This window comes from Oreochromis aureus, linkage group 3 (assembly GCF_013358895.1).
Source record: "Oreochromis aureus strain Israel breed Guangdong linkage group 3, ZZ_aureus, whole genome shotgun sequence".
In the NCBI taxonomy this organism is placed as follows: Eukaryota; Metazoa; Chordata; class Actinopteri; order Cichliformes; family Cichlidae; genus Oreochromis; species Oreochromis aureus.
Genome location: NC_052944.1, coordinates 33,778,758 through 33,800,645, shown reverse-complemented (window position 1 = coordinate 33,800,645; position 21,888 = coordinate 33,778,758). Strand labels below are relative to the sequence as shown.

Here is a 21,888-nt window from a genome sequence, read left to right as displayed (position 1 = left end):
TTTATACTCTAATTAAGTTTATATTGCTGAATTTAGGCCAGTTTTTGTAGCCCATAAATAAATATTTTCTGTTTGAACCCTTTTCATGTTCATCATAAAAGGAAACGTATGTCCAATGAAAGCCAATAGGAAGGTAGATTATTTCTGCACCATTCCCAGCCTGTATTTATTAATTGCTTGGATTTAATCTGTAGTTAAATTGATAACTACATACAAAAACATTTGCAACAGTGAACAGCAATTAAAATGTAGAGTAAATACTAGGAAAAGCTAACAGGGAGAACAAGAATAACCGGTATAACTCGTTGGGAAATTCCTCTGTGGGAGGAACTTTGTACCGTGTCTTACTTTTTAGAGACACGAGCGTGTTTTTGTGGACATTCGTTCTGCATTCATCACGTCTTTCAAGACCGTCTGCCTGCATGACCTAAACAAGTAAGTGATTATTTATACCAACCAGACAGCGTAGAGAATAAGAATACATGAAACAAGACATCAGCTGCCTTTTCTTCAAGATAGACTGACTTTTGATCCAAATATTGACAGCAATATTTTTAAATAGAGGCACAGAAGCATTTCTTTGATTTTAAATTTGACTACAAGAAAAGTATTGTAGTCAATAATTCAGTCAATGAAAAGTCTGAGATTATCTCCTTCTATTGCCTCTTTCATAGCCCTTTTTTTTTATCTCTTTACTGGTAAATCCATTAGATTCATAAAAATGTAACAATATGTTATTTATTATTATTATTATTTATAAATATTCTTTAGTCTTCTTGGTTTGCCATTTAGATTTTTTAAAACCTAGATTTATACACCTGCATCTTTACAATCTGACCTGAAGAGTTTAAATCCCACAGTGTACAGAAGAATTTCAACATGTGTGGGTAACAAAATGTTATTTCTCTGTCAGAAACATGGCCTCCACATTGACTGAAGAGCAATTTCAGTGCAGCATCTGTTTGTACAGCTTCAAAAACCCTGTCTCTATCCCATGTGGGCACAATTTCTGCCTGGAGTGCATCAAACGTTATTGGGATGTGGCGCATAAGTCAGAGTGTCCGCTGTGCAAAGAATCCTTCAGAAGTCGCCCTGAACTCAGGGTGAATTGGGCCTTAAAAGAAATCACTGAAAAATTTCATAGGTCGGTTAATTGTAACTATACTATAGTCTTTATTTCAACGTTTTAGCACATTTGATTGAAGCTAATCAGATGTACATCATCATCTCAAAGCTTGTTAAAGGAAATGCCAGGATTCAAACCAGTTCCACCAAAGAGACCCATCATTCCACTACAGCCACACAGGTCTGAAGAAGAGAAGGGGAGCAATAAGATCAAGGTGGGAGAAAGAAGTGGTTAAATATAAAGATGCTCATGGATTATTTTGTAAGGAACTCCAGATATTCCAAGATGTAAAACACATGTTTTCAACTTCAACCTCTGCAGACTCAGATAAAGAAGACCCAAGAGCAGTATCAACAGATGATCCAGACCCGAATCAGAAAGACCGAGGAGATCAAACAGTCAATGGAGCTGAGCAAAGTGAGCATTGCTTTTTAATCATTTACAGACATGAACATTTCTTGGCCTGTTTGCTCTCTAAGAAACAAAACTTCAACTAATTTGTTTGTAGAAGCTCACACCAGAAGAAAAACAGCAGTGTTGCACTGCTTCATGTAGACTGTATTTAAAAGACAGAGGAGACTCCCCCTGCTGGTCATTTAAAAAATGCATTAGCTTCACTTTTCAAGCCTGGAATCCACTTTTGGCTTTTATTTGCAGTTTATCCTGCTATTATATGCATGTAGACTTAAGTAACCATGTGCACAAAAGACTCTGATTACAGGGCAGACTAATTATAGAAACTCAAAAGCTAAAATCCTTGCATATCTTCTAAAGTCAGGATTACTTCAGGCAAAGTATTTTTCCATCAGCTGTAATTTATATATGGCAGTGAAGCTCTGTTTTAAGAGCTCTTTTGATCTTTTATTAGTTGTTTTTATTGATATAATAAACCTTCATCATGTAGACATAAAGACACATGGAAAAGTAGAGCTGAAGGTTGGTTGGGACAATGGATAAACTGTTAGCAGAGGACTGCAGGATGAACTCACTGAGATCATCTTCTTTTTGAAGTTTTGTCCTCTTTTTGGGGGAAATGTGTGAAGTTATGGGCATATTAATAACAATGATCATACATAAGCAGTTTTTCCCTAAGTTTAATTTGTTTTGCATTTCATTGAAGACGGGGTAGCAAAGTACAAAGGTGGTGCATTTTAACATATTTCACATATTAATTAAACTCATTTCATATCTGCAGAGAAATAAAGAAAGAGAGATACAGGCCAGCGTTCAGGCTGCCACAATGATGGTAAGTGCCATTGAGAGAAACCAGGCTTTGCTCATCAAGGAGATCGAACGGAAGCAGGAGGTGGCTGAGAAGAGAGCAGAGGAGCTTCTCAAGGAGATCAGCCAGGAGATCATTGAGCTGCAGAAGAGGTCAGAATCAGTATTTATGTTTAATATTTCTGCTCAGCCAAGCAAGTTTAAAGCATCTAAAGCTATTGTAATATGATATGAATACAAACTGGCCTGACTGCTTTCTGTCACTGATGCTGTTTTAGAACTTTTTACGTCTGAACGCTCCGATGTCTGTCAAGCACTGGGCTGACGTCAGAGTCCAGTCGGACAGCTACGTGGGGTCTGTGAGGAGAACTTTCTCCAAACTGGTCGACATCTGCCAGGAACTGGAGAGGAAACTGTGTGCAGAGGGTCTGTAATACTTATGATGACATAACATTATAGTCTCTGATTTTAGAACACAAGACTTTCTTTGCATCACCGGTTCCTTTGGTTTTATCAAAATCCTGCCACTTTTTGTATTGCATATATATTTATATCATATTTTACACTATAGGTCTGCACATAACTAACTTTAGTGATACACTTAGGGTCCAAAAATAAATCTTGTAACATTCGCTAAAATATTAGTGAATATTTTAATTGTTCTACGTTAATGTTTAATGAAACTGAAATGACACAGTTTCTTTTCTGATCTTTTGCAGAGGTAAACAAGATGAATAAATATGCAGGTATGTGTATGGATATGATATTTATATTGTGATTATATTATATGGATTACACAAGATTGAAAATTTGTCACCACCATATCTAATAAAGACTGTTACTGATGTCAGTAGAAAGAAAGTGGCTCTACACACTGAATTAAATAATCTTTATACATGTACATGATTCAGAATACAGATACACTGTTGCCAAAAAAGGTGACTTCAGTAACAATGCTTCAAAACAACAGGGTTATTTTTTCATATTATTTCTTTAATCCTGAAAAATATGAATAAATCTGAAATAGCAAATCTTTTTGTGTTTTTTTTTCCTGTTTCTGTCTCCAGTGGATGTAACTCTGGATCCTGCTACTGCTGCTGGCTGGGTGGTCCTGTCCCCGGATAATAAAAAGGTGAGCTGTAATTATCAGCTGCATGATTCCTGACTGTAACACCTTAACAAGAGCTCAGAGTTAAACAAAGTCTTGTCATGTTCACAGCTGTTGTCTGTGAATTACAGACAACAGCTAATAGATGACAGATATTATGCAGGAACTAAAATGATGGAAACTAGTGGCCCAGAACTCAGGAAGATGCAAAATAATGACAATTATGGCATCAGTAGTTGTTGTGAATGAATGTGATCGTGGCAATCCACAGGTGAGCATGAGCTACCAGCAGTGGAGGAACCCGCTACCTGACGACCCCGCAGGGTTCAACTCCTGCGTAGCTGTGTGCTGGGAAAACAAAGCTTCACATCTGGGAAACGTTACTGGGTGGTTCAGGTAGGATAAAAGGATCAAATAAATAACTGTTGTGATCAGTGTGAATATCATCCAAAGTGGAACACAACAGCTTTATTTAGAGTGAGATTTGGATTAAAATACACCAAAGAAAATTACACATGATCACACACACACACAACCTGTGACTAGGACTGTATAATGTATATGATCTAAATAAGCAGGAAAATAAACTCTTCGCGCCCCCTGGTGGCTACATGATGTTCACTTCTGATTTTATATCTGTTGTGTTTAGTGTCAGTAAAAATTTATTATCATTTAAATAGCAACCTAAAGAAATTAAGTCCTACTCTGCAGTTTAGCATAAATTTTGTCCTTCTTTGTGTTTCAGGTTGGAGAAAAAAAGAGACTGGGATCTTGGGGTGGCCCGGGAGTCCATCAACAGGAAGGGCGCCATCACAATTTGCCCTGACAATGGTTACCGGGCGATATGCTGACGTAACGGTGGTAGCCTGTGCGCCTGCGCTGGGCCCGCCGTCACTCTTCACCTTAAAGAAATTCCTCAGAAAGTTGGTATATTCCTGGACTATGACGAAGGCTCGGTGTCCTTCTACAACACAGAGGCAAAGACTCACATTTATACTTACAGCGGCTCACTTTCACTGAGCCGCTGTATCCGTACTTTAACCCCTGCATACATGACACCGGGAAGAACACGGCCCCGCTGGTTATCTGCCCGATCGAGGCTGGGATCACTGTAGACACTTCGGCACGTTGAGCGAGAGACTCGGAGGATCCTTGTTAAAACCTCGAGAGTATCCACATTCATTGTTTGGATAAGTTGTAATCTGTAAATGCAAACAAAAGGCACTGGGAGCAGAATGAAAGACCAAGAACAGGAGAAAATATTCTTCTCCCAAGTGTAAAGCCTGAATATTATCCTGATACAGACTGCAAGCCCAAGCTTAGCTCCTGCAAGGTGTTTGGACATATTTATTTATTTATTCCAGTCAAAAGCTATAAGTTAACCACAAGGTTTGCTATTGTCTCTTAATCTTCCTGATAATATTTATAAAGAGGTTTTTAAAAAGAGCTAAAGACCCAAGCAAGGGTTCATCTGAACCATCCACTTATGTCTACTAAGGTAGGACAAATGTATGAAAATGGGGATAAAACTTCCACTGATAAGTCCACAGTTATCTGACAATGACACATTAGTGATGGTTTAGGAACTATAAGATGCACCTATACACGATCACTGCGGTGGATAGCACTGCATGAATCCTGCCTACATTTTTACACTACTCATTCTTTGGTAATTTATTAATATGGTATAACTTATATTATAGCTCAAGACCTGATTTAAAAGAACTTTATGAATCCAACTTTGTTTGGATCTTTGGTTTAAGATCAGGGACACGTCACATAGTTGCATGGTCTTATGAGTTCAGAGGTGCATGTCTGTTTTTAGTTGGTAGCACGTAGATCATAGTACCACAATAGTATATTAACATCAGTATATGTTGTGCATGTAAGACGTTGAGTATATATAATTTCTTGCCATTATTGTAAAAATTTGGATTATTGTGATGTATTTAAGCTGAAATAAATGTGAACCGAATCCCTGAGAGTCTGCTGTGTTCTTTTAACTTTTATCCCAACACAGAGTTTAGACAAATTCTAAAGTTAGAATTACAAAATGGATCACAGAAAACATATCTATTGTGCGGAGTGCAAAAACACTTTTAAGATAAGATAACCTTTATTAGTCCCACACATGGGAAATTTGTTTTGTTACAGCAGAAAGTGGACAGTGCAAAGTTACATAGCAAAAATTAGAAAAACACTGGAATAGGATAAGAATAAGATACTGTACACAATAGAATAAAATAAAATACTTTATACAATAGAATACAAATGCTATATACAACTGAGTATAATACAGCGATGCCAGAAACGAGTATTGCACTTAGTGTTATTGCACATGTGTAGATGTGTTTGATCAGTTGAAGTCTTTGTTGTAGAGTCTGACAGCAGTGGGGAGGAAAGACCTGCGGAGTCTCTCCGTCCCACACCGTGGGTGCCGCAGCCACTGAAGGAGCTGCTCAGTGCTGTCACAGTCTCCTGCATGGGGTGGGAGATGTTGTCCAACAGGGATGACAGCTTAGCCACCATTCTCCTGTCACTCACCACCTCCACTGGGTCCAGAGGGCATCCTAGAACAGAGCTGGCCCTCCGGATCAGCCTGTTCAGTCTCTTCCTGTCCCCAGCAGAGATGCTGCCACCCCAGCAGACCACTACGTAAAAGATGAGGCTGAGGCCACCACAGAGTCATAGAAGGTCTTCAGCAGTGGGTCCTTCACTCCAAACGACCTGAGTCTCCGCAGCAGGTACAGCCTGCTCTGCCCTTTCCTGTAGAGAGCATCTGAATTATGAGTCCAGTCCAGTTTATTGTTCAGATGAACACCAAGGTACCTGTAGCTGTCCACAGCCTCAATGTCCATACCTTGGATGTTCAGTGGTTGTAGTGGAGGATATTTGTGCCTGTGGATGTCTGTGGGACTCTCCCCAGCCTCAGGCTCAGGTTGAAGATGGGCTCCATCACCCCACACAGTTGGTCTGTGCAGGACCTGACGACCCTTGAGCTGATGCCATCTGGACCCGCTGCCTTCTAGGCTTTCAGTTTACCTGGTTACCGCGAAAACAGCAAACAGTTAACACCACGCCGATGTTGTTCACAGGACAGCAAGAGCAAACGATTGGGAGAATCTTGTCGTCGTAATCGTTCCCCTCGTACGCTTCATTACTCCGATTTCAGTGTTTTTGCCGCTCAACTAAAGCGCGCAGTTTACTTTGTGTTCACTCAAATGGAGTCGAGTCAACTAGCTCCACCTGTGACCGAGTGCCATAGCCTACAGCCAGATTAACTTGTGACACACATCTTCACCTAGCTCTATCGCCACGTTTAAATTCGTTCCGAGCACAATACATTTTGGAACTTTATATTTTGTCTGTTTCTGTGTCTTGCAAATAAACTTTTCAAATAAATGAAATGGTATTATGTATTTATTTTTGGCCTACATCATTAAGAAATGCCAAATTATATACACAAAGTTATAGAAATCACCACTCCCGTTATTCCTGATGATTTCAATAACATCACATAATAACATGTAACATCACATCCTGTAAGCATAGTCTGCCTGTTAGTCATGGGATTTCCGGCTCTTTTTAGAGAACCAGCTCTTTCGGCTCCCAACCGGCTCTTCAGGTTGTTTTGTTGCTTTAATTAATTCATTATTAACAATAATATCAAATTCTGCACAGGAATTACTAATGTAAAAAAAATACATAAACTGTGGTTTTATTTATATATATGTTTATATATAAATATATACGGTGGCCCCTAGAGACAAAGCACATACAAATTCCAAAACACATTTCTAGCGTTAACAGAGCTACCTAGATCACTTAAATTACACAATTTAAAGCATATGTGTATTGTTTGTGTATTTATACACAAGCACTCATATATATTCAAATAATTTAAAAAAAAAATGTTAATTTACCTGTTACTACCACACACCAAATCCGGTCGTTGGTACTTCCTGGCTTGTGTAGCCACTAGGTAACAAAGCTCAACACTGCGCCTAGCATCCTGTCACAGCGAGGGAGATGAGCCGTGTAGGAAATAAAGGAGGATCCAAACGCAGGCACTTGTAACGGTGTGAGGGTGGTTTATTAAACACAAAATAAAATGGACAAATGGCGAACGGAGCAAAGACTAAACTATACTGGGAACAAACTGACTACAGAACAGGAACCTGAACATGAATGAGAGCGAACGGAAACAGATGACGGTTGACAGCAGGGAAACACAGATGAAGCAGGGTGGATACACAGACGGACCAGCAACTACAATGACAGAAGACACGACTAAAATACACACAGAGAAACACAGGGAGATTACACATAGGTGGTGGACACAGCTGGGAGTAATTAACGAGACGAGACAGGTAAAACTGAACACATTCACATGAGACGTAGACCTTCACAATAAAACAGGAAACAAGAAATCACTACACAAAGACGCAGACTCAACACTGAGAGACAGACAACAAATGACACATAGACTTGAACTATACTATACAGGCACAACCAACGGACAATTCCTAAAACATGAATAAACAGACATATAGAATTCCAATGATAATAATAATAATCAACAAAGCACAAGAGTAACAAAACGATCATTTGAAAATAAACCAAAACATAATAAACTCAAAATGCTTGGTCTGTCAGGTTTGCTGAGTGGAGGTGGAGTAGAGGACTCAAACGCAGGACTCATGGTGAAGGTTCAAGGTGTTTATTGTGAGGGACAAATGGCAAGAACAGGAGATGGCTGACTAACTGAATAACTGAACTGAAAGGCAAACGCAAGGACTGGACAGTAGTGACAACATCCACATTAACATCAATGACACGACAAAGAACTGGTGAAACCGAGGAGCTTAAATACACAGGTTGAATGATGACAATGATTAGAAACTGATGAGTACACAGCTGAGCATAATGAACTAATGGTACATGGGACGAGGACTGAACATAATGCACACAGACCAAGGCTAACACAATAAAACAGGAAGTGAAACAGGCAGAAGATAAACTGTGAACATGAACTAAAAATACTGGGTCAACGACCCAGAAACCCTGACATGGTCGAACCAACCCAGAACCGTGACACATCCTCTGTTGTCTTTTGTATGTGCTTCAGAGTTTTTACGTGTTTTGGAGTTTGTACGTGCTTTGTCTCTAGGGGCCACCGTAAATATACTTTTTTTTTATTCACTCCACATAAAATGTAATAAATAAATCATATAATACAAAAACCAACTATTTACATTTCAACTTTTAACTATTTAAATTTTCAGCTTTTTCCTTTTAAACAAATTTAAAGTGAAACAGCACAAAGCACTGCAAACCACAACACAATTAAATATAAATTAAAATATGAAACAAAAAGAAGATCCAAATTCTTGTCATATGGGCCTGCATGAATAAACTTTCTGAATCTCCCCCCCCCCCCCCAGCACAAAGCACAAGGCTCGCATGCGGAGTGAAGCGGAAAAAAAGTGTGAGAGAGAGGGTGAGAGAAAGAAAAGAAACCCCACGGCTCACGTCGTTCACTTCAAAGAGTCGGCTCTAAGAGCCGTTTCGTTTGCGACCGACCCATCACCACTGCCTGTGTCTTTTCTCTGGAAATGAACATTTTCAGCCAATAAAGGTAATTCATGGCTGGAGAGAGTTGGTAGTCATATACAGTCTGTATAATTGGGGTTAATATAATAAACATTTGTAGGGACATTGCAGTTACTATGAATTTACAGCAGTTACACAGTGATTAGTAATAAACAGAGCCAGTGAGAGTGAGTGGATTTAAGAAAGTGAGTGACTCAGGTGTGTCAGTTGGTGTGTCATCTGTTTTTGAGTGTAGGGGAGAGTTAGAATTTCTTGGTTTTAAAGCTATGTTAGGAATATTCATAATGTAATTTCCAAAACTTGCATATGATCTGCAATTTGTAGCAGATCTACTGACTATCACATAGCAGCTGGAGCAGTCTCCAATGGAGGTCAGTCCACTACTGCCACCTGTGGCCAAGTGCCATAGCCTGCCTACTACTAGATTAACTTGTGACACATCTGCACCTGTTTCTATGACCACATTGAGTAGAGTCTGAGTGGCTGCACTTACCCTGGTGCATTCAAATCCACATTTTTCTTGTAAAACAAAGGGGGGGCTAGCAAAAAAAGTTTGGGAACCACTGTCTCAACCTGTGAGAGAGACTTCAGTTCTACTTACATGTCAGGAGGAAGGGGACTGATCCTGCATGGATCTTTTACTTGAAAGTGTAAAACGGGAAGTGAAAAATAAATGTTGTTGTTTTTGTTTTTTTGTTTCTTGGCTGTTTCTTCATTCATGCTTGTTCACTTTCAGTACTTGTACCTGACCATCTTCAGAGGAATGTGTTTTTATTTTTGTTAAGTCATCAACAATGAGCTGTGACTCATTCACTCATTAAAACATGTTGACGTCATCTAGTAAGAATATGTAGTTGATTGTTGTTCATTTGCTGTATCATATGTTTGAAAACCCACTTTTATTCCTTGGCTTTTAAATCAGAATGAGTTTGTATTACTTTTATTTATCTTATTTCTCACTCAAATCTTCTAATTTTATGATTCTTTTTCTTAACTCTTATCATATCTCCCTATGTTTTTATTTTTTTAATTATCTTAATTGTACAGCACCTTGGTCAACGGTTGTTGTTGTAAATGTGCTATATAAAGAAATTTGACTTTGACTATATGCTATCATTTTTTTTTGTAATGCAGTTGTGAACTTTCAGAAGAGGTTCAGTAACATTTGAGTCCAGTGATCTAATTTATGATTTTGATTAGAAAGAAGTAAATACAATATTTTAGCTCTTTCTCTGATGAGACTGAGACACTTATTATGTTTTCTAAATTCCGTCTACTGACTTTTATCCACAGAGTCCAACATTATTCATTTTGGGACAAATACTCGCTTCCAAAGTGATGGAAGAGTGTTTGCTTTTGTTTTTCTTGTGTTTCTTCTTTGATGAACATAAATATAGATGTATAATAATAATGAAAGTACTTTGTCGTGTCTCTTTTTCCATGTCAGTTGTTTTAATCATGTAAAATCCCTTTTTATCTACTTGCATGTTTTTGTCCATTCTGGGTTTCCTTTTTTTATAATTTATAGTTATTAATATTGAATCGTTGCTTCCTTTTACGCAATCACACTGGCATAATGTTGACAGGAAGCAGGTTTGAATTGGTTTCACAGGCATCACTTTTATGAAGACTTTTCTTAATTTAACTCAAAAAATCTGTTCTGTATTTTATCAGGTGCTTTTCACATCAGTTAGGGAGGACGCCTCAGTGTTTGGAGTCATATCAACCATTAACTTGACCCAAACTAGTTGAGACTGGAATATTTGAAGTTATCATAATAGCTTTCTTAACAAAGCAGGCAGGTTGAACTCCTTAAATCCAGAATGGAGATGGTATATTGTTTGTTATGTCAGATTAATCTGCTTTGAAAATCAACAAAGAAATAGTTTGTTAGTGTGTTGAATCCAGAGAATTCCAGACTTTATATTTAAATGTGTTACACTCAGGTTTGCATATTTGTGAGCAGCACAACAGGAACAGTTAGCAAGGCTAAAAACATGGGCGTAACAGCCACGTGAGAAAACATTTACAAGATGATTTATCATTCTGTTATCGTTCCTCACAGCTGTGTTTGGGATCAGGGGAACACGTGTGGAGTTTCACTTTAGGCCTTTCAGAGGACCAGGAAGTACTTTAACACCAAACTGTGATTTTTTTTCTGGTAGTTGTAAGGGAAGTAAGTCAACTAAGCCAAATAAAACTTCACTAAAAACTGACAAATGAATGCTTAATAACTCAAACAAATAAAACTGTGTCATCCAACTGGAAGTGAACTTTGACGTCTACATGAGCTAATCCTTATGTTTATCACTGTTTTCATTACGTGGCCTAAATTCCCAAAGCCTCATTCTTCCTTCTCATCAAGGATTTGGTGAGCATGTCTGTCATGTTTTGTCTGGTGAGCGTAAGGAGGAGCCAAACCAGACAGGCAGGAATAAAGAGCCTGTCTCCTACACAGTGCCAGGAAGAGTCTGTTGTTGAAGGAGCTGCTCAGGGCCTCCACAGTATCGTGCAGGGGGTTAGCAGTGTTGTCCATAATGAATCTTTGCTTGGCTAACATCCTCCTCTCACCCACCTCCTCTTTGGAGTCTAGGGGACTGGCCAACACAGAGCTGGCCCTCTTTACCAGTCTGTTATACCCACAGCACCGTTCAGTATATTTATAGATAGCATGTGAAGAGCTGATTAACAAAAGATACCAGGAAGTTTTGCACTAGCAGTTTCACCTGTCATCTCTTTTACATGATCTTACCGTAATGATCCACACTCTGAATTACAGTAAGATACTGTCTCAGCTGACTGCAGGTTTCCCAACTTTCTAAACAGTCAAGCTGCATAATGAGCAAAACCAGCACCATTGCCCAACAATGAGACACAAGCTAAGTTTCATGATCGTTGATATGCAAATTGAATTGATTATTGATCAATAGCCATCCACAGAGTTAAGGAATGGCTGCAATCACAGTATTGCAAATTGGTGAAATATGTACCCTCAGGCCCCCTCCTCAGGTCAGAGATTGTCGCTCCTATAATTGGTCTCTTTGAGTCCTTGCTCAAACAGTGTCCTTGTCACAGCACTGGGTCTGGTCACTCAGTGTCTGAGTTTTGGGTTTAAGTTATGCTCTTTGAATTATGATTTTCTGTTTGTATTATATTTATAGTTCCTGGTTTCTAGGCTTCTGTTGTGTTTCTCTGCCTCCCCTGTGTTCTTAGTGAAGGTTTAATTCTGTTCTCCGTGTGTTGTATGCTTAGTCTTAGTTTTCTGCCTTTATGTCTTCCTGTGCTCCACGTCTAGTTACTTTTGTCTCTGTGCTTTATGTTCCCTCTGTTCCAGAGCCTGTCATGTTTCCACATCTCTGTGTAAAGTCTGTGTCTTTGCAAGTCTGTGTCCTGTTTTACTTTGAAAGTCCTTGTCCTACATCAGTGTATTTTGATTGTTTCATTTGTCTCCTTACGTCTAATTTGTCCCACCTGTTCCCCATCCTCTAGTTTTCCTGCCTATTCAAGCCCTGTGTCGTTCTCTGTTGGTTCCTGGTACACCTTCTTGTCATGTGCTGTGTTTCAGGTTTTTTCTGGTTCCTTGTCTCAGGTTGCATGTTTCTTGTTAGCTTTCCCAGTTTAGGTTTTTCCCAGTTTAAGTCACTTCCACTCTCTGTTTTTGTTTGTATTTTTCCTCCCACTGTAGATAAAGCTCTCTCACACTAAGTCAGTAGTCAGAGCCTGACTTGGGTCCACATGATCTACCCTCGCAGATCATGAAACAGCTCTTCAGTGCACATGAGATCAGTGGCCTGCAAGTATAAATAATAGCAGAGTCTTGGCTTGATGAGGCCTCCATGTCTGCGCTCCATAAAAGCGTTGAAAAGGGGGGTGTTCAAGTTCGACAAGAAAGCATTACAGTAATCCAAAACAGAATGGGGCAACCGTTTTAGAAATTACTGGAAACCAAAATTGTCATTGTAAAAATCACCTGCACCTTCCTAGTTCAAAGTGCAATGCTGTGACATCGTGCCAAGTTTACACACGAGCATATTGGCAACGCTCGTGCAGAGAACAAGCAAGAACAATAGAATTACTACTTATTGTACTGGAAGTGTGAAACACGTGAGTTTGGTGTGGCATTCAGATGAAAGGTTAAACAGGACGCGTCCAGCGGGAACCTGAATGAGTGATGACACACTATGAGTGTGAACCAGTGAAACAAAACAGAGCAGAGTAGGAACAGTGATATTTGTAACAGAAGCAGGAGCTGTAGCACCTGTAGTGTGTGGAAAACAAAAGAATCACTTATTTGGAGTTCAGTATTTGCTTTGGCAGATATACATCCATAGACCTTTTCATTTCTTCTTCTACATAAACTAGGAATAATTGAAGCTTTAACAGATGGTGGTATCAGGGAGCCAGTCTGTGTGCTGGCTGCTGATGGTGTTTATTGTCTTTATTTGGGTGTGTTTATACCGATATGCCAGTACCTGATGCAATTACTGTAAATGACCTGAAAAGCATTCCTGCATATTTTTAGCTGGCTATGTGTCACATAGGATGGATTAGAACAATCCAGCTCTGACCTGGGAATGATTCATCCCAACAACCATGGGTGTGTTCATCAAGGCGTCTGTGACACAGAGCTTCCTCGAATGAATTACTCTGTTTACAGATTTAAATTACTACAAATTTAACAATGAAAGATTTTATGATTTGTGGCATCTCACAGCAACATTACTTAACACCCTGGATCATGTCTACAGCAACATACACGGTGCATACAGGGCTGCACCACATCCCCACTTTGGACAGTCTGACTACATCTCTCTGTTCATGTACCTGGCTTACAGACAGAAACTGAAACAATCGAACCCTGTCATCACACCTGTTAAACTGTGGACCACAGAGTCTGAGAGCATCCTACAGGACTGCCCAAACAGACTGGGATGTGTTTCAAACTGCAGCCACCAAGGAGATCTGCTCTGTCACTATACAGGACTATGCTGAATATGTGACCGAGCACATCAGCACCTGTGTTGACAATATAGTGCCCACCCCACACATCAGAAAGTTCCCCAGTTGACTGGATCAGCAGTCAGGTACGACGCATGCTGCGTACTCGGTCTCTCGCATTTAAATCAGGCAATGAGACGGAGTAAAAAGCTGCGAGGTATGGACTGAGGAAGGCCATTACAGCGGCCAAGAGGCAGTACAGAGAGAAGCTGGATGGCTTCTATTCTTCTGCTGACCCCAGGTGGATGTGGCAAGGCTTGCAGCACATCACAGAGTTTAGGGTTGCCATCAGCACCATCAGCTCTGCAGGCAGTCTGCTAGATGACCTCAATGCATTGAGGCAGCAGGACCAGATAGCATCCCGGGACGGGTCCTTAAAGCAACAAAACGCTACGTCCAGATGAACAGATTCAACTTTTGGAGATTTACTTTCCTGGATGATTGAGAATGCATCAAGACGTCCTTAAAGCATGTGCTAATGAGTTGGCTGATGTTCTCACTCCCGTCTTCAACCTCTCCCTCAGCCAGAGTACCGTCCCCACATGCTTCAAGACCACAACAATCATCCCTCTGCCCAAGATAATATAAGATAACATAATAATTTTTGCACATAACGTCATCTTACATATTAAACCAGCATATTAAGCTCATAGCTCTTTTGCACACAAATCTATTTAACACTTCAATTTTTGTCTCCATTTATTTATTGATACTATTTGTATTTTCATTGTTCTAGTTCTATTTGTACATTTTAACCGGCATCTGTGTTTGGACAGCAGAGAAAGAATTTCATTGCACAGAGAAATGCTTTTCTTTGTACACATGACAATAAATGCTTTGAAGCTATTGAATCTTGAACTGCTTAGTACAGGGACAAAGTTGACAACAGGGTCCAAAGACTCTGGCAGGGGTGGGGATATGAATTTTCCCACAGGGTCACATGAGAAGCTGGGACAGTTGTGGAGGTCTGCACTAATAAGCTTATAGACAGCGGCCCTTCACAACAGTCCCAGCTTCTCATGTGACCCCGTGGGAAAATTCACTCCCCATCCCTGCTCTGGAGACTGTGCCATTGACCTCCTTTGGGTTTTGTCTTAAACTATATTATTTACATTAAGGAATTATATACCTGATCCCTCAAAGCATTGTTTTTTATACTCTAATTAAGTTTATATTGCTGAATTTAGGCCAGTTTTTGTAGCCCATAAATAAATATTTTCTGTTTGAACCCTTTTCATGTTCATCATAAAAGGAAACATAAGCCAATAGGAAGGTAGATTATTGCTGCACCAAACAGCCTAGAAAGCGCACATTGTCGTTGCCTGTATTTATTAATTGCTTGGATTTAATCTGTAGTTAAATTGATAACTGCAGACAAAAACATTTGCAACAGTGAACAGCAATTAAAATGTAGAGTAAATACTAGGAAAAGGTAACAGGGAGAACAAGAATAACCGGTATAACTCGTTGGGAAATTCCTCTGTGGGAGGAACTTTGTACCATGTCTTACTTTTTAGAGACACGAGCGTGTTTTTGTGGACATTCGTTCTGCATTCATCACGTCTTTCAAGACCGTCTGCCTGCATGACCTAAACAAGTAAGTGATTATTTATACCAACCAGACAGCGTAGAGAATAAGAATACATGAAACAAGACATCAGCTGCCTTTTCTTCAAGATAGACTGACTTTTGATCCAAATATTGACAGCAATATTTTTAAATAGAGGCACAGAAGCATTTCTTTGATTTTAAATTTGACTACAAGAAAAGTATTGTAGTCAATAATTCAGTCAATGAAAAGTCTGAGATTATCTCCTTCTATTGCCTCTTTCATAGCCCTTTTTTTTAAATCTCTTTACTGGTAAATCCATTAGATTCATAAAAATGTAACAATATGTTATTTATTATTATTATTATTTATAAATATTCTTTAGTCTTCTTGGTTTGCCATTTAGATTTTTTAAAACCTAGATTTATACACCTGCATCTTTACAATCTGATCTGAAGAGTTTAAATCCCACAGTGTACAGAAGAATTTCAACATGTGTGGGTAACAAAATGTTATTTCTCTGTCAGAAACATGGCCTCCACATTGACTGAAGAGCAATTTCAGTGCAGCATCTGTTTGTACAGCTTCAAAAACCCTGTCTCTATACCATGTGGGCACAATTTCTGCCTGGAGTGCATCAAACGTTATTGGGATGTGGCGCATAAGTCAGAGTGTCCGCTGTGCAAAGAATCCTTCAGAAGTCGCCCTGAACTCAGGGTGAATTGGGCCTTAAAAGAAATCACTGAAAAATTTCAAAGGTCGGTTGACTGTAACTATACTATAGTGCTTTATTTCAACGTTTTAGCACATTTGATTGAAACTAATCAGATGTACATCATCATCTTAAAGCTTGTTAAAGGAAATGAAAGGATTCAAACCAGTTCCACCAAAGAGACCCATCATTCCACTACAGCCACACAGGTCTGAAGAAGAGAAGGGGAGCAATAAGATCAAGGTGGGAGAAAGAAGTGGTTAAATATAAAGATGCTCATGGATTATCTTGTAAGGAACTCCAGATAATCCAAGATGTAAAACACATGTTTTCAACTTCAACCTCTGCAGACTCAGATAAAGAAGACCCAAGAGCAGTATCAACAGATGATCCAGACCCGAATCAGAAAGACCGAGGAGATCAAACAGTCAATGGAGCTGAGCAAAGTGAGCATTGCTTTTTAATCATTTACAGACATGAACATTTCTTGGCCTGTTTGCTCTCTAAGAAACAAAACTTCAACTGATTTGTTTGTAGAAACTCACACCAGAAGAAAAACAGCAGAGTTGCACTGCTTCATGTAGACTGTATTTAAAAGACAGAGGATTACTTCAGGCAAAGTATTTTTCCATCTTTAGTAATTCATATATGGCAGTGAGGCTCTGTTTTAAGAGCTCTTTTGATCTTTTATTAGTTGTTTTTATTGATATAATAAACCTTCACCATGTAGACATAAAGACACATGGAAAAGTAGAGCTGAAGGTTGGTTGGGACAATAGATAAACTGTTAGCAGAGGACTGCAGGATGAACTCACTGAGATCATCTTCTTTTTGAAGTTTTGTCCTCTTTTTGGGGGAAATGTGTGAAGTTATGGGCATATTTATAAGAATCATCATTCATAAGCAGTTTTTCCCTAAGTTTAATTTGTTTTGCATTTCACTGACGAAGGGGTAGCAAAGTACAAAGGTGGTGCATTTTAACATATTTCACATATTAATTAAACTCATTTCATATCTGCAGAGAAATAAAGAAAGAGAGATACAGGCCAGCGTTCAGGCTGCCACAATGATGGTAAGTGCCATTGAGAGAAACCAGGCTTTGCTCATCAAGGAGATCAAACGGAAGCAGGAGGTGGCTGAGAAGAGAGCAGAGGAGCTTCTCAAGGAGATCAGCCAGGAGATCATTGAGCTGCAGAAGAGACGCAGTGAGCTGCACCTCCTGGAGCACATTGAGAACCCAGTTCAACTCCAGCAGGTCAGAATCAGTATTTATGTTTAATATTTCTGCTCAGCCAAGCAAGTTTAAAGCATCTAAAGCTATTGTAATATGATATGAATACAAACCGGCCTGTCTGCTTTCTGTCACTGATGCTGTTTTAGAACTTTTTACGTCTGAACGCTCCGATGTCCGTCAAGCACTGGGCTGACGTCAGAGTCCAGTCGGACAGCTACGTGGGGACTGTGAGGAGAACTTTCTCCAAACTGGTCGACATCTGCCAGGAACTGGAGAAGAAACTGTGTGCAGAGGGTGTGTAATACTTATGATGACATAACATTATAGTCTCTGATTTTAGAACACAAGACTTTCTTTGTATCACCGGTTCCTTTGGTTTTATCAAAATCCTGCCACTTTTTGTATTGCATATATATTTATATCATATTTTACACTATAAGTCTGCACATCACTAACTTTAGTGATACATTTAGGGTCCAAAAATAAATCTTGTAACATTCGCTAAAATATTAGTGAATATTTTAATTGTTCTACGTTAATGTTTAATGAAACTAAAATGACAGTTTGTTTTCTGATCTTTTGCAGAGGTAAACAAGATGAATAAATATGCAGGTATGTGTATGGATATGATATTTATATTGTGATTATATTATATGGATTACACAAGATTGAAAATTTGTCACCACCATATCTAATAAAGACTGTTACTGATGTCAGTAGAAAGAAAGTGGCTCTACACACTGATTAAAATAATCTTTATACATGTACATGATTCAGAATACAGATACACTGTTGCCAAAAAAGGTGACATCAGTAACAATGCTTCAAAACAACAGGGTTATTTTTTCATATTATTTCTTTAATCCTGAAAAATATGAATAAATCTGAAATAGCAAATCTTTTTATGTGTTTTTTTTCCTGTTTCTGTCTCCAGTGGATGTAACTCTGGATCCTGCTACTGCTGCTGGCTGGGTGGTCCTGTCCCCGGATAATAAAAAGGTGAGCTGTAATTATCAGCTGCATGATTCCTGACTGTAACACCTTAACAAGAGCTCAGAGTTAAACAAAGTCTTGTCATGTTCACAGCTGTTGTCTGTGAATTACAGACAACAGCTAATAGATGACAGATATTATGCAGGAACTAAAATGATGGAAACTAGTGGCCCAGAACTCAGGAAGATGCAAAATAATGACAATTATGGCATCAGTAGTTGTTGTGAATGAATGTGATCGTGGCAATCCACAGGTGAGCATGAGCTACCAGCAGTGGAGGAACCCGCTACCTGACGACCCCCGCAGGTTCAACTCCTGCGTAGCTGTGCTGGGAAAACAAAGCTTCACATCTGAGAAACGTTACTGGGTGGTTCAGGTAGGATAAAAGGATCAAATAAATAACTGTTGTGATCAGTGTGAATATCATCCAAAGTGGAACACAACAGCTTTATTTAGAGTGAGATTTGGATTAAAATACACCAAAGAAAATTACACATGATCACACACACACACAACCTGTGACTAGGACTGTATAATGTATATGATCTAAATAAGCAGGAAAATAAACTCTTCGCGCCCCCTGGTGGCTACATGATGTTCACTTCTGGTTTTATATCTGTTGTGTTTACTGTCAGTAAAAATTTATTATCATTTAAATAGCAACCTAAAGAAATTAAGCCCTACTCTGCAGTTTAGCATAAATTTTGTCCTTCTTTGTGTTTCAGGTTGGAGAAAAAAAGAGACTGGGATCTTGGGGTGGCCCGGGAGTCCATTAACAGGAAGGGCGCCATCACAATTTGCCCTGACAACGGTTACTGGGCGATATGCTGACGTAGTGGTGGTAGCCTGTGCGCCTGCGCTGGGCCCGCCGTCACCCTTCACCTTAAAGAAATTCCTCAGAAAGTCGGTATATTCCTGGACTATGACGAAGGCTCGGTGTCCTTCTACAACACAGAGGCAAAGACTCACATTTATACTTACAGCGGGCTCACTTTCACTGAGCCGCTGTATCCGTACTTTAACCCCTGCATACATGACACTGGGAAGAACACGGCCCCGCTGGTTATCTGCCCGATCGAGGCTGGGATCACTGTAGACACTTCAGCACGTTGAGCGAGAGACTTGGAGGATCCTTGTTAAAACCTCGAGAGCATCCACATTAGTTGTCTGGATAAGTTGTAATCTGTAAATGCAAACAAAAGGCACTGGGAGCAGAATGAAAGACCAAGAACAGGAGAAAATATTCTTCTCCCAAGTGTAAAGCGAACACCCTGAATATTATCCTGGTACAGACTGCAAGCCCAAGCTTAGCTCCTGCAAGGTGTTTGGACATATTTATTTATTTATTCCAGTCAAAAGCTATAAGTTAACCACAAGGTTTGCTAATGTATCTTAATCTTCCTGATAATATTTATAAAGAGGTTTTTAAAAGGAGCTAAAGACCCAAGCAAGGGTTCATCTGAACCATCCACTTATGTCTACTAAGGTAGGACAAATGTATGTAAATGGGGACAAAACTTCCACTGATAAGTCCACAGTTATCTGACAATGACACATTAGTCATGGTTTAGGAACTATAAGATGCACCTATACACGATCACTGCGGTGGATAGCACTGCATGAATCCTGCCTACATTTTTACACTACTCATTCTTTGGTAATTTATTAATATGGTATAACTTATATTATAGCTCAAGACCTGATTTAAAAGAACTTTATGAATCCAACTTTGTTTGGATCTTTGGTTTAAGATCAGGGACACGTCACATAGTTGCATGGTCTTATGAGTTCAGAGGTGCATGTCTGTTTTTAGTTGGTAGCACGTAGATCATAGTACCACAATAGTATATTAACATCAGTATATGTTGTGCATGTAAGACGTTGAGTATATATAATTTCTTGCCATTATTGTAAAAATCTGGATTATTGTGATGTATTTAAGCTGAAATAAATGTGAACCGAATCCCTGAGAGTCTGCTGTGTTCTTTTAACTTTTTATCCCAACACAGAGTTTAGACAAATTCTAAAGTTAGAATTACAAAATGGATCACAGAAAACATATCTATTGTGCGGCGTGCAAAAAACACTTTTTAAGATAAGATAACCTTTATTAGTCCCACACATGGGAAATTTGTTTTGTTACAGCAGAAAGTGGACAGTGCAAAGTTACATAGCAAAAATTAGAAAAACACTGGAATAGGATAAGAATAAGATACTGTACACAATAGAATAAAATAAAATACAATAGAATACAAATGCTATATACAACTGAGTATAATACAGCGATGCCAGAAAAGAGTATTGCACTTAGTGTTATTGCACATGTGTAGATGTGTGTTTGATCAGTTGAAGTCTTTGTTGTAGAGTCTGACAGCAGTGGGGAGGAAAGACCTGCGGAGTCTCTCCGTCCCACACCGTGGGTGCCGCAGTCACTGAAGGAGCTGCTCAGTGCCTTCACAGTCTCCTGCATGGGGTGGGAGATGTTGTCCAACAGGGATGACAGCTTAGCCACCATTCTCCTGTCACTCACCACCTCCACTGGGTCCAGAGGGCATCCTAGAACAGAGCTGGCCCTCCGGATCAGCCTGTTCAGTCTCTTCCTGTCCCCAGCAGAGATGCTGCCACCCCAGCAGACCACTACGTAAAAGATGAGGCTGAGGCCACCACAGAGTCATAGAAGGTCTTCAGCAGTGGGTCCTTCACTCCAAACGACCTGAGTCTCCGCAGCAGGTACAGCCTGCTCTGCCCTTTCCTGTAGAGAGCATCTGAATTATGAGTCCAGTCCAGTTTATTGTTCAGATGAACACCAAGGTACCTGTAGCTGTCCACAGCCTCAATGTCCATACCTTGGATGTTCAGTGGTTGTAGTGGAGGATGTTTGTGCCTGTGGAAGTCTGTGGGACTCTCCCCAGCCTCAGGCTCAGGTTGAAGATGGGCTGCATCACCCCACACAGTTGGTCTGTGCAGGACCTGACGACCCTTGAGCTGATGCCATCTGGACCCGCTGCCTTCTAGGCTTTCAGTTTACCTGGTTACCGCGAAAACAGAAAACGGTTAACACCACACCGATGTTGTTCACAGGACAGCAAGAGCAAACGATTGGGAGAATCTTGTCGTCGTAATCGTTCCCCTCGTACGCTTTATTACTCCAATTTCAGTGTTTTTGCTGCTCAACTAAAGCGCGCAGTTTACTTTGTGTTCACTCAAATGGAGTCGAGTCAACTAGCTCCACCTGTGACCGAGTGCCATAGCCTACAGCCAGATTAACTTGTGACACACATCTGCACCTGGCTCTATCGCCACGTTTAAATTCGTTCCAAGCACAATACATTTT

At 39.7% G+C, this 21,888-nt stretch overlaps 2 protein-coding genes across 4 annotated transcripts in view; one reads left to right on the top strand and one right to left on the bottom strand.

Annotated features, from left to right (window-relative positions):
• Positions 1 to 21,888, bottom strand: part of LOC116333683 (polymeric immunoglobulin receptor-like) — a 180,766-nt gene that overhangs the window by 102,403 nt on the left and 56,475 nt on the right. The gene's annotated exons all lie outside the window — the stretch shown is intronic.
• LOC120439229 (E3 ubiquitin-protein ligase TRIM11-like) lies at positions 1,217 to 20,522 on the top strand. 2 transcript variants are annotated; one of them, XM_039610031.1, is made up of 10 exons: positions 15,539 to 15,663; positions 16,143 to 16,373; positions 16,465 to 16,570; positions 16,678 to 16,773; positions 17,349 to 17,582; positions 17,708 to 17,855; positions 18,147 to 18,173; positions 18,496 to 18,560; positions 18,808 to 18,930; positions 19,280 to 20,522. In XM_039610031.1, exons 2-10 carry the CDS (start codon positions 16,147 to 16,149, stop codon positions 19,328 to 19,330), a joined length of 1,077 nt encoding a protein of 358 aa, XP_039465965.1. In that variant the 5' UTR covers positions 15,539 to 15,663; positions 16,143 to 16,146; the 3' UTR covers positions 19,331 to 20,522. The 2 variants fall into 2 exon arrangements, with proteins under 2 accessions (XP_039465966.1, XP_039465965.1); XM_039610032.1 differs by lacking the exons at positions 15,539 to 15,663; positions 16,143 to 16,373; positions 16,465 to 16,570; positions 16,678 to 16,773 and adding exons at positions 1,217 to 1,340; positions 1,448 to 1,543; positions 2,322 to 2,500 and having other exon boundaries at positions 17,528 to 17,582.